The sequence below is a fragment of the Anomaloglossus baeobatrachus genome, chromosome 6 (genome assembly GCF_048569485.1).
Source record: "Anomaloglossus baeobatrachus isolate aAnoBae1 chromosome 6, aAnoBae1.hap1, whole genome shotgun sequence".
In the NCBI taxonomy this organism is placed as follows: Eukaryota; Metazoa; Chordata; class Amphibia; order Anura; family Aromobatidae; genus Anomaloglossus; species Anomaloglossus baeobatrachus.
This window is the reverse complement of record NC_134358.1, coordinates 539,955,347-539,968,393: the sequence shown is the minus strand read 5'-3', so window position 1 is coordinate 539,968,393 and position 13,047 is coordinate 539,955,347. Positions and strand designations below refer to the sequence as shown.

General features: G+C 42.2%; 1 protein-coding gene across 1 annotated transcript; it reads left to right on the top strand.

The window, feature by feature from the left end:
• The first annotated feature begins 98 nt into the window (after positions 1-98).
• FAM237B (family with sequence similarity 237 member B) lies at positions 99-10,078 on the top strand. The gene is made up of 4 exons (XM_075315601.1): positions 99-213; positions 3,377-3,397; positions 6,120-6,508; positions 9,791-10,078. The coding sequence occupies exons 1-3, from the start codon at positions 140-142 to the stop codon at positions 6,466-6,468; spliced, it is 444 nt and encodes a 147-aa protein (XP_075171716.1). The 5' UTR covers positions 99-139; the 3' UTR covers positions 6,469-6,508; positions 9,791-10,078.
• The last annotated feature ends 2,969 nt before the right edge of the window (positions 10,079-13,047 follow it).

The window sequence follows — 13,047 nt, the reverse complement described above, 5'->3', positions numbered from 1 at the left end:
AGTCAGCGTTGGCTTCTGTCTCTCTGCCTTCAGACCAAACGAGTTAATCAACAGGAAAAGAGTGCAGCTACTACCTTTCACTTCCTGTTGATTGCTTATTTGGCCCAAAGGTGGGGAGACAGAAGCCCACGTTGACTGGATGCGGGGCCCAAGTGAGGTCACAACCCCACATGAGCCCCAAGAACGCGAACTGAGGCTCTGCTGGAACGGGAGGTGAGTATAGGCTTTATTATTTTACCTGGGGGAAATGTGGAATCAGAAGGTGCTGTTCTACTAGTGGATAAGCCCTTTAAGGACATACTAGGAATTGTAAGTTCAAGTAATACATGTATGGGGCTGACATTTCATTTGATCACAGCACTATACTTAGGGCTGTATCCATGTACTAACCATGGTTCTGGCACTGAAGTCATATAGTGATGGTGGTTCTGACACTGCATTCATGTACTGACGTTGGTTTTGGTGTTGTACTCATGTACAAACAGTTGTTCTGATGCTGCATTCATGTACTGATGGTGGTCCTGATGCTGCATTCTGGTACTGATGGTGGTTCTGGTGTTGCAATCTGGTACAAATGGGGGTCCTGATGCTCCATTCCTGTACTTATGGTTGTTGTGATCTTCTACATATGTTGCAGTCCATAACATGCTTCATGGCTATGTTAAAACTTAATCTCAAATACATTGCAATACAAATTGTCCTGCAACAAAAACAATCCAATACAGCTATGGAGGTGGAAAAATACAAAAGTTATGGCTCTTGGAAGAAAAGGTGGAGGGACAAGGCAGTTATGATTAAAGAGTGAACCCCTAACATATCCGATATATTTTTGGGTAATGCACCCTTTTGTCCAGGTCCCTGTTATAAGGAGTGATGGATAGGAAGGCATCATGTCTGCGCTTATTCCTCTGCATGTATCACAGTAGTGATCTCAACATAACACATTATTCTATGGGAGAGATACTACTGACTCAGACCCCCTGGATGTGACGCAGGAACGTAGGAGGGTCTTCAATATAAAAATTCACTTGGCAGTCCCACTCCTTACCTCTCATCAGAAGACAGTTCAGGTCTGGAAGAGTGTTTCTATCTATCTATCTATCTATCTATCCCTCTATCTATCTATCTATCTATCTATCTATCTATCCTTCTATTTATCTATTTATTCTGTCCATCCTGTCTATCTATCTATCTATCCTTCTATCTATCTATCTATCCTTCTATTTATCTATTTATTCTGTCTATCCTGTCTATCTATCTATCCTTCTATCTATCTATCCATCCTTCTATCTATCTATCTATCTATCTATCTATCTATCTATCTATCTATCTATCTATCTATCCATCCTTCTATCTATCCTTCTATCTATCTATCTATCTATCTATCTATCTATCTGTCTATCTATCTATCTATCTTCTATCCATTTATGTCATATCTATCTATCTATCTATCTCTTTAAATCAAATCAAATCAAATCAAATCAAATAGGCTTTATTGGCAGGACCAAAAAACTATTAGCATTGCCAAAGCAAAAAAAGAAGTGTGAAAGGGGAGTGGGTTAGGGTTGTGGGGTTGGGGCGTTGGGGCCACAATTTAGGGAGTGATGGCCCATTTGGAGGTCTTTAGTACCCCTCATCTTATGACAAGTGGAGACATATTGGGCGGCGATCTCCACCTTTGATTCCTCTTCCCCGAGTAGGATGCGGAGTTTCCTCTCCTCGTCCATGGATGGAAAGTCCGGGGTATGAGCGGTAAGTTTCTGGAAGTGGGAGGCCCTCACTGCTGAGTATTTGTCACAGTGCAGCAGGAAATGCGCCTCGTCCTCCAGAGCCCCCTGCTGGCAGTGCTGGCACAGTCTGTTTTCCCGCGGCTTGTATGTCTGTCGGTGCCGCCCTGTTTCCACCTCTAGGCTGTGGGCACTCAGTCTGTACAGGCTCAGGGTCTGCCTGTCTTTGGGGTGGCGTAGCCTTTCCAGATATGGGGCCAGAGTGTAGTCCCTCCGCAGTGACCGGTAGATGGTGAGTTTCTGGGAGTTCTCTAATTCACTCTTCCAGTCCTCTATGTATTGCATCTTGCAGCTCTCAGAGATCTCTTTTATTTGGGCTTTTGTCAGGGGGTGTTGCTGACTTTGGCTGGACTGGCTGCCGGGGTTCCTGGCTTGCTCTGGGCTCTGGCTCAGCAGGGCTTTATGATGGTAGGAGCTGGGGTTGCTGTTCTGTATGTGCGCCTGGTGTGATAGCGCCCTCTTGTGTATACTGAGCCATAAAGGGAATCGGCCCAGCTCTGCCCTACAGGCTATGTTTGAGGTGCTGCGATGGACTTGGAGGAGATATTTGCAGAACTCCAGATGGAAGACTTCAGTTGGACTGGAATCCCACTTCGTTTGGTCTGGATAGGTCAATGGGCCCCATACCTCGCTGCCATACAGCAGTATAGGGGTGATGACGCTGTCAAATATCTTGAGCCAGACTCTCACAGGTGGTTTGAGGTGGTACAGTTGTCTTCTCTATCTATCTATCTATCTATCTATCTATCCCTCTATCTATCTATCTATCTATCTATCCCTCTATCTATCTATCTATCCCTCTATCTATCCTTCTATCTATCTATCTATGTATCCTTCTATCTATCCCTTTATCTATCTATCTATCTATCCCTCTATCTATCTATCCCTCTATCTATCTCTCTTTCTATCCCTCTATCTATCCATCTATCTATCTATCTCTCTATCTATCTATCTATCTATCTATCTATCTATCCTTCTATCTATCCCTCTATCTATCTATCTCTCTCTCTCTCTATCTATCTATCTATCTATCTATCTATCCCTCTATCTATCTATCTATCTATCCCTCTATCTATCTATCTATCTATCTCTCTATCTATCTATCTATCTATCTCTCTATCTATCTATCCCTCTATCTATCCATCTATCTATCTATCTATCTATCTATCTATCTATCTATCTATCTATCTATCTATCTATCTATCTATCCTTCTATCTATCCCTCTATCTATCTATCTCTCTCTCTATCTATCTATCTATCTATCTATCTATCCCTCTATCTATCTATCTATCTATCTATCCCTCTATCTATCTATCTATCTATCTATCTATCTATCTCTCTATCTATCTATCCCTCTATCTATCTATCTATCTATCCCTCTATCTATCTATCTTCTATCTATCTATCTATCTATCTATCTATCCCTCTATCTATCTATCTATCTATCTATCTTATCTATTTTTTTAAATCTATTTTATTTATTTATCTATTAATTATGGATATATCACTGGATATTTCCATATATTTATCTTTATATTGTTCACTTATTCTTTACACTGATTTTTTTTTTCTTCTTTTTTTTCTTCAGGCATCACTTTAATCCCTGCATGTAAGTAAAACTGATACCTTCCTGATTAAATGATTGTCATGTAGGGTAAATTCTATCATTTTAGCTGTGATCCAGTCGGACGCCCGTCTGTATATGAGGTGGCAGTTGGTGTGATCCAGTCGGACGCCCGTCTGTATATGAGGCGGTGGTTGGTGTGATCCAGTCGGACGCCCGTCTGTATATGAGGTGGCAGTTGGTGTGATCCAGTCGGACGCCCGTCGGTATATGAGGCTGCAGTTGGTGTCCGGTTTTCTCCTTCTGGAGGAGAGCTCATTTGCAGAATTGCCTGTAAGAAAGTGGAAGTTTTCCCTCTACTTAAGGAAAGATTAGATGCAATATGTGGATGTAGCAGAGCTGGTTGCACAATTTGAAACAATTTACTGTGTGATTTGAACCTGAAGAATTACTGTGGATTTTTCATAGAAATTATATTAATAATGGCTGCCTACGTCCGTGTAAGAACGGTCCAAATTTTATTTGAAGTTAAGTCATGGAACATGATCTTGATCCCAACTTTTATCAAATAGAATTCTTATCATTTCCTTCAAATTGATAAAACTTGTCGTGTTCTGTTGCTTGAAATATGTTTTTAGGTTTAAAAAATAAATAAATCTGTCCAGATTGTTTTTATAATAAGGAATTTCTTTGTAGCAGAATTGTAATTAATGATGATTAAAATAATTTACCTACTACAACCACCACTAGTGGGCGCTCACCGCATAAAACATTTGCAGTTTTGAATTCAATGGGCTGTAATTCTGTGTGTAGTGAGCTCCCTCTAGTGGCAGCTGCAAAATTGCGCTTTGACAGTATTATGGCAAGCAGATTTTAGTGCCAGGCGTTATGGCAGCCGTACGCCCGGACAGTAGTAGACAGGGAGCGACTTGGTAAAAGTTTACAACTTGAGATGCCATAGCAAGACGTATGGAGAGACAGCTTAAGTCTTTAACCCTTTCCGGACATGCGATGCACATCATGTATGGGCTGCGAGCGTATGGAGCTGGCTCAGAGGGCTCGGCTCCATAAAAGACTTTTATCTATGTACTTTTTAACCAGTCAGCAGGATTGTACTTACTAAAGTACAGACATGGCCATATTTGCGCCATTACACTGATTGAAATGATTCGTTTTGTAGAATTTGTGTAATGAGGGTTTGAAGTTTTCTTGGTATCATAGATTCGTGCTTCGGGATCAGGACTGTTGGGGTCTTCAGCCCCTCCTCTGCCTCTGGGGTCTTTATCGTCTTCCTGCTTTAAATTTCGATCTGGCACCATCCTAGCCGCAGGCGGCGCTTGCGCTCATTGATCTGCTGGCAGTCTTCAGGAAAATAGCGCTGGTGACGGCACTTGCGCACACTGATTTCCTGGCGGTCTCCAGTAAAATGACAGAAGTGGCGGTGCATGAGCATATTGAGATCTCAGCTGGTCATTGAGATGAGATCCAAATCTGCGCATGCGCCGCCACCTGCACCATTTTTCTGAGGACTGCTAGGAGATCAATGCGCGAAAGCTTTACCCGTGACTAGGAAGAGCTCCGTTGTGAAATGTAAACCAGGAACACGATAAAGACACCAGAGGCAGTGACGTGGTTGAGGGCAAAGCCAAAGACCCTAACCACAGTTCCACCTAGTCTGGTCGTTTGCATAACTCCCATAGAAGTGAATGCAGAAAGGTGTTGACACGTACGGCCCCTCACAGATCAGGGACCCCCATTCTCCACAATGGTGCACTGCCCTGCAAAATGCTAATAGCTTCTTCAGGAAGCAAGAGATCTTGAACTTTAATGCCACCTATTTGGGTAGTAATTCTAAAAGTCAATATTAACATCTTAACAAGCCTTGCCACCTGATTATAAGCCAAACCAGACACTTTATTTACAGAAACATGTTTCAGGGTGTTTGCTCTCATCAGTGCAAAGCAGTAGATCTGATTTGGCTAAGTGGGTTCAATATTGACTTAGGATTCCTACCTCAATAGTTGGAGCTAGGGTTCCTGTCCTCTTCCTCTTTGAAGAGACAATTTGCATATTTAAATTCACAGAGGAGCATTGCTTGGCCTGTAAGTCTCAGTTTGTTACTGTCCATAAGGCGAGATCTTATCCCTTAGACACCATGTCAGAGGCCAATCAATTATGCAACCAAGTCCTCCTGCTTTGCACTGATGAGAGGCAAACACCTCAAAACACGTATCTTCAAATACAAAGGTTTGGCTTCTTACCCCAAGTCATGTGGCTCGTTAAAGGGTCGATATTGAGTTTTAGGGTTGCTACTTCCAATCGGTGGCACTAGATATACCGTTCTCTTCCTCACTGATGAGGATATTTGCATTTTTAATTTCCAGAGAAGCACCAAGTGACCTATAAGTCTTCTACAAGGAGAAACCTTGCCACGCATAAATTATAAATTGACGCTAATGTTCTGTATGGACCCTACAAAGTTTAGACAAGACAGAGAACCAGAAACAATGGTAACAACTATAATATTGAGCCCCTATCCTTATGGGTGTTGGTCAAAGTTTTTCTGTAGACAAGAGTGAGAAGGACTGAGACCTATGTGTCTTCAAACCCTGTGTAGTCTTCTCCTACTCGTTTCCATATGCCCTTCATCTTCTGCCTGTAAGTCTTCAAGAAGGGACATGATATGACCTAGATCACCACATGCATTGTGTAGCCTCCACTCATGTAGGTACATGTTTCACATATTTCTTACTTTTTTTGTTTCCAGACGAGTTATGGAATCTCCAAGTAGCTGGTATCTGCAGCTGATCTACCTACTTATGGTGACCTCAATGTATGGCAGATCTGTGTATAAGAAAGACCCCCGTATAGGTCTACGCTCCGGGAACTTCGGAGAGATTGATGAGTGTTGGGAAGGGGCATCACGTCAGCTGGAGATGAAAAAGCTCAGAATGGCAGATACTATCATGGGGCTCTGGGACTTCATGATCTACTTGAAGGTATCGGACAATCCCAAACATAAGGCGCTCTTTGACGGTTTGGCACAGGACTTCTGGGACATTTATGTAGACTGTGTCCTCTCAAGGTCTCACGGGGTGGGAAGAAGACAAGTATAGTCTCCAACTCTGCTGCTTTATCTACAAAAACCTATACAAGGTAATTTCGGAAGAGTGTGAATATTTCTCTAGGTAGTGGCGTAACTAGAGTTTTGATGGGCTCCAGTGCAAAATTTAGACCTTCCCCTTCATGTTGGTCAGATGTGTATATATATATGTATGTATGTATGTATACATTTAGCATTCTAAATTCTATAAAGACATACAAGTTGCCCTCCCCCCATTATGTAGTAAAGTCCCATATCATGTTCTAATGTTCCCCATCCTGGGCTCCTTCCTGATATATATTCCCCACATCCTGGTAAGTTTGTTCCTCATCGTGGTAAGAATGTCCCCCATTCTGGTATATATCTCCCCCATCCTGCTTTATATGTTTCCCATTCTAGGCCATGTCCTGGTATATATAACCCCTTCCTGGTAAAAATGTCCCTCATCCTGGTATATACTATCCCCCTCTGGGTGTCTACTGTCCCCCTCTTGGTATCTACTGTCTCCCTCCTGGGGCACTCCTGGTATATACTGTCCTCCTCTTGGTATCTACTGTCCCCCTCCTGGTATCTACTGTCAACTTCTTGGGGCACTCCTGGGATATACTGTCCCCCTCCTGGTATATACTGTCGCCATCCTGGGTCCCTCCTGATATATACTGTCTCCCTCATGATATCTACTGCACCCCTCCTGGTATCTACTATCGCCCTTCTTGGGCACTCCTGGTATATACTGTCCACCTCCTGGTATATACTTGGCCCCTCTTGGTATATACTGTTCCCTTCCTGGGTCCCTCCTGGTATCTACTGTCCCTCTCCTGGTATCTACAGTCGGCCTCCTGGGGCACTCCTGGTATATACTGTCCCCCTCCTGGTATATACTTTGCCCCTCTTGTTATATACTGTCCCCCTCCTGGGTCCCTCCTGGTATCTATAGTCGCCCTCCTGGGGCACTCCTGGTATATACTGTCCCCCTCCTGGTATATACTTGGCCCCTCTTGGTATATACTGTCCCCCTCCTGGGTCCCTCCTGGTATCTACTGTCCCTCTCCTGGTATCTACAGTCGCCCTCCTGAAGCACTCCTGGTATATACTGTCCCCCTCCTGGGTCCCTCCTGGTATCTAAAGTCGCCCTCCTGAAGCACTCCTGGTATATACTGTCCCCCTCCTGGAGCTCTCCTGGTATATACTGTCTCCCTCCTGGGCCCCTCCTGATATCTACTGTCCCCCTCTTGGTATATATTGTGCCTCTCCAGGTAAATATGTCTTGTTCTATATAATGCAAACACAAACAAGCGTTGTGCTCGCCCTCCACGGCTCCCACATCACGCGGCCCCCTCCTGTGTAGCCAGCGTGCAGTGGCGGGCAGCTTTCATTGGCGTTGGTGCTATGACATCATTGTTATATGCCGCCCTCAGTCACTGGGAAGTAGATGAAAGCTGCCGGCTTCTGAAAGCTAAATCAATACGGCTGACTAAGCAAACCTACATGGTGAAATAAAAGGATTAAATATTTAAAAGATCTCAAAATAGTAATTGGATGCTTCATGGATAATCCACGAGTCCATACTTACCATCATCATTGTGTTGGGGAAACGGTGAGGTTGAAGTCCCTCCTGGTAGTGCCCCTCAGCCATCCCTCCTGAGAATGCCCCTTACTCATCCATGAAACACCCACTTATAGGCTGGGTTTTTACAAACCCACCAATTCAGCCCAGGACACCCCAAATTTGCAATATACAATTTGGAGGTCTCATTAAATGGTACCCACTCCCTTAAAGGGGGTCTGTCAAAAGACTTTTGTTTTGCATTCCAAAGATAGCATAAAAAAGGGTCTGAGATCCTGACTCTAGTGATGTATCACTTACTGGTTTTCTTGGCACAGTTTAGCTAAAGTCTGCAAATCTGTAAGTTCCCTCAATGCTGAGCTCTGTATAACTCCGCTCACATCACTGATTGACAGCTTGCTGCTTACACTGTGCATAGGCAGAAAGTTGCCAATTGGTGGGGATGGTGGGGATGTGGCAGGAATAGCAAAAGCTCATACATATTGAGACCTGCTCATCATTGAGAAGACTGGCAGGGATGCAGAACATAAACCAGTGAATGTCAAAACTACAGCAAGAAGCCCAATGTCAGAATTAGAATCGTTGACCCTACTTTATGCTACAGCAAAAACTTAGACACAGTTTCTCTTGAAGGCCAGGGACAGACAAGTTTATGAAAGCTCTGACATTTTTCATTCCATCTTTATACATTTTTTATGTCCATGTTATTACTTGATTTATCTTCAGGGTGGCATGGTGACTCAGCGGTTAGCACTGTATGGTGGCTCAGTGGTTAGCACTGCAGTCTTGTGGTGGCTCAGTGGTTAGCACTGTAGTCTTGTGGTGGCTCAGTGGTTAGCACTGTAGTCTTGTAGTGCTCAGTGGTTAGCACTGTATGGTGGCTCAGTGGTTAGCACTGTATGGTGGCTCAGTGGTTAGCACTGCAGTCTTGCAGCTCTGGGGTCCTGAGTTCAAATGCCACCAAGGACACCATCTGTAAGGAATTTGAATGTTCTCCCCGTGTTTGCGTGGGTTTCCTCCCACACTTCAACACTTCAAAAACATACTGATAGGGAACCTAGATTGTGAGCCCCAAAGTGGGAACAGTGTTGCCAATGTATGTAAAGCGTTGTGGAATTAACAGCGCTATATAAATATTTTTATTATTATTATTATTATTATTATATATGCCCTTAAAAAAATATTGCAGATAAGTGACTTCCAGACCTCTGCATTGTCCCAGTCTAGTTACCTATCTTCAGCTACATTGATATCAGTAAATACTCATTTGGAGTACAGATGATGGCAGTGATTGGGTCAACACTTCCTCTGAGTGTTCTGCTTAGGCCGGAGTCACACTTGCGTGTGACTCATGCGAGGATCGAGTTGCATCACCCGGCACACGGCTGGCCACTCTCTGGACAGGAGTGTGCAGCTGCATAGAAGTATGTGCAGCTGCATAGAAGTATATGCAGCTGAATGCTCCTGTCTGGAGAGCGGCCGGCTGTTGCGGGAGATGCAACTTAATCCTTACGCGAGTCATATGCAAGTGTGACTCCAGCCTAACCAGAACAATTTCACTAACCTTAGTTAGTGAGACACAGGAGCTGAGCCTTTCACTGCTATCAGCTGTACTCCAGTTCTGATATAAATGCAGCTAATGACAGGTAAATAGTTTGGGGTAAAGCTGGGGTCTGGAGGTCGCTTACTAAAAGCAATATAAAGATGAAGGTGGAGATTCACTTTAATAAAGATATAATAACTTTTTTTTTTCCCTTTTTCTTCACAGGAATCCCGTTATTAGAACCCTGGATGTAATGTGACAAGAGAAATCGTGTCATATCCGGAGGCATTCTGTAATGTATTTCTTGAAATCAGTGTTAGTCTCAGAAGGTCGTCCTGTCCGTGTCTTTATTCTATACCGAGGTTGCCTTCTTCATCTATTAGAAATGTTCCGCTGTAAGACGATTTCTCAGGGGGCAATGGATTCCCACCCGCAGCAAAAACCAAATGACCGTCCAATAGCGTAAACAAAAAATGCAAACTTAATACAAAATTGTCACATTCATAATATTACCACATTAAATATTGGGTTGGTTAAGTGACTTGCGTGCCGTATGCAATAAGGAATTTATTTATTTTACTCTAAAGATTTGTCATATTTTTGGTACCCAGAAATTGTGTGATTTATTATTTTTTTTTATTTCTTAATTCTATGCTGATTAATATATCTTCATAGCAGTCACAGCGTTGTTTTTCCAAATACATGTTGTTAAAAAATAACTTTTTGACTACCTACAGCCACCAATAGGGGGAGCTTATGAGCTTTCTGTAGTCTGGTATACATTGACAACAATAATAACACCATATGCAGTTGGCTCCCCCTAGTGGTGGCTACACAAAGTATGATTTTTATCATTTAAATCTATCACAATGCTGGGGATTTAAACTTCTATATTGTAAAGACAGAATACAATTATTGATTTCCTAAGTTACCTAAATTTAACCCCTTAAGGATGAAGCCAGTTTTGTCCTTAATGCCCAGGCCATTTTTTGCAATTCTGACCAGTGTCCCTTTATGAGGTTATAACTCTGGAACGCTTCAACGGATCCCGGTGATTCTGACACTGTTTTTTCGTGACATATTGTACTTCATGATAGTTATAAATTTAGAACGATATTTTTTGCTTTTATTTGGGAAAAAATCGGAAATTTGATGAAAATTTTAAAAATTTTGCAATTTTCAAACTTTTAATTTTTATGCCCATAAACCGGAGAGTTATGTCACACAAAACAGTTAATAAATAATATTTCCCACATGTCTACTTTACATTAGCGCAATTTCTGAAACAAAATGTTTTGGGGTTAGGAAGTTAGAAGGGGTCAAAGTTCATCTGCAATTTCCCATTTTTTCAACAAAATTCACAAAACCATTTTTTTAGGGACCACATAACATTTGAAGTGACTTTGAGAGGCCTAAGTGACAGAAAATACCTTAAAGTGACACCATTCTCAAAACAGCACCCCTCAAAGTACTGAAAACCACATCCAAGAAGTTTATTAACCCTTCAGGTGCTTCACAGGAACTAAAGCAAAGTGGAATGAAAAAAAGCAAAAAATAAAATTTTACCTAAAATGTTGCTCTACCCCAAATTTATTCACTTTTAGAAGAAATAACACAACAAAATGAACCCCAAAACTTGTTCCCCACTTTCTTATGAGTGCGCCGATACCCCACATGTGGTCAGAAACCTTTGTTTGGACAAATGGGAGGGCTTGGAACAGAAGGAGCAATATTTGAATTTTGGAAAGCAAATTTGGCTGAAACAGATTGCGGGCACCATGTTGCATTTACATGTCCGCTAAGGTACCTAAACAGCAGAAACTCCTCACAAGTGACCCCATTTTGGAAAGTGGACCTCTCAAGGCTTCTATCTAGGGGTATAGTGAGCATTTTGGATCCACAGGTACTTCACAGATTTTGATAACGTTACATTGTCACATTGAAAATTTTCATTTTTTTCTCAAAAATGTTGCTTTAGCATCAATTTTTTCACTTTTTCAAGAGGTAATTCCAAAAATTTGACCCCAATGTTTGTTACCCACTTTTTTATGAGCGCGGTGATACCTCACTTGTGGTCTGAAACCTTTGTTTGGAGAAATGGGAGGGCTAGGAACGGAAGGAGCAATATTTGAATTTTGGAAAGGAAATTTGGCTGAAAAAGATTGCGGGCACCACGTCGCATTTGGAGGATTCCTAAGGTATGTAAACAGCAAAAAACCACCAAAAGTGACCCCATATTGGAAACTAGGCCCCTCAAGGAATTTATCTAGATGTTTGGTGAGTACCCTGAACCTCCAGGTGCTTTACAGAAGTTTATAATGTTGAGCCATGAAAATAAAAAAATAAAATTTTACCACAAAATTGTTACTTCAACCAGGTAGCTTTTTTTTTTCACAAGGGTAACAGGAAAAAAATCACCATGAAATTTATTGCGCAATTTCTCCTGAGTTTGGTGATACCTTATATGTGGTGGAAATCAACTGTTTGGGCACACGGCAGGGCTCGGAAGAGAAAGAGTGCAATTTGACTGCAAAATTGGCTGGAATCAATAGCGGACGCCATGTTGCATTAGGAGAGCCCCTGAGGTGCCTAAGCAGTGGAGGTCCCCCACAAGTGACCCCATTCGGGAAAATAGACCCCACAAGGAATTTATCTAGATGTTTGGCGAGTACCCTGAACCCTCAGGTGCTTCACAGAAGTTTATAATGTTGAGCTGTGAAAATAAAAAAAATATATTTTTACCACAAAATTGTTACTTCAACCAGATAGCTTTTTTTTAACAAGAGTACACGGAAAAATATCAGCATAAAATTTATTGTTCAATTTCTCCTGAGTATGCTGATACCTTATGCGTGGTGGAAATCAACTGTTTGGGTGCACAGCAGGGCTCGGAAGGGAAGGAGCGCCATTTGACTGCACAATTGGCTGGAATAATTAGCGGACGCTATGTCGCATTTGGAAAGCCCCTTAGGTGCCTAAACAGTGGAGGTCCCCCACAAGTGACCCCATTCTGGAAAAAAGACACCTCAAGGCTTTTATCGAGGTGTATATTGAGCATTTTGAATCCACGAATACTTCACAGAATTTGATAAGCTTAGGTTGCCATATTGAAATTTTCATTTTTTTCACAAAAATGTTGATTTAGCGACACATTTCTCACTTTTTCAAGAGGCAACAACAAAACGTGTACCCCACAGGTTGTTATCTAATTTCTTGTGAGCGCAGCGATACCCCACATGTGGCCAAAAACCTTTGTTTGGATAAATGGGAGGGCTTGGAATGGAAGGAGCACCATTTGAATTTTGGAAAAGTTGAAGTAAATTGCGCGCACCATGTCACATTAGCAGGGCCCCTTGGGTACCTATACAGCAGAAACCCCCCACAAGTGACCCCATTTTGGAAACTGGACCCCTCAAGGATTTTATTCAGGAGTATAGTAAGCATTTTGAATCCACAGGTACTTCACAAAAATGTTGCTGTAG

Coding starts and splice junctions, on each gene's coding strand:
- FAM237B (XM_075315601.1), top strand. CDS start 140: ATGCGGGGCCCAAGTGAGGTCACAACCCCACATGAGCCCCAAGAACGC. Junction 214..3,376: donor AGGCTCTGCTGGAACGGGAG/GTGAGTATAGGC, acceptor TTTTTTCTTCAG/GCATCACTTTAATCCCTGCA. Junction 3,398..6,119: donor CATCACTTTAATCCCTGCAT/GTAAGTAAAACT, acceptor TTTTGTTTCCAG/ACGAGTTATGGAATCTCCAA.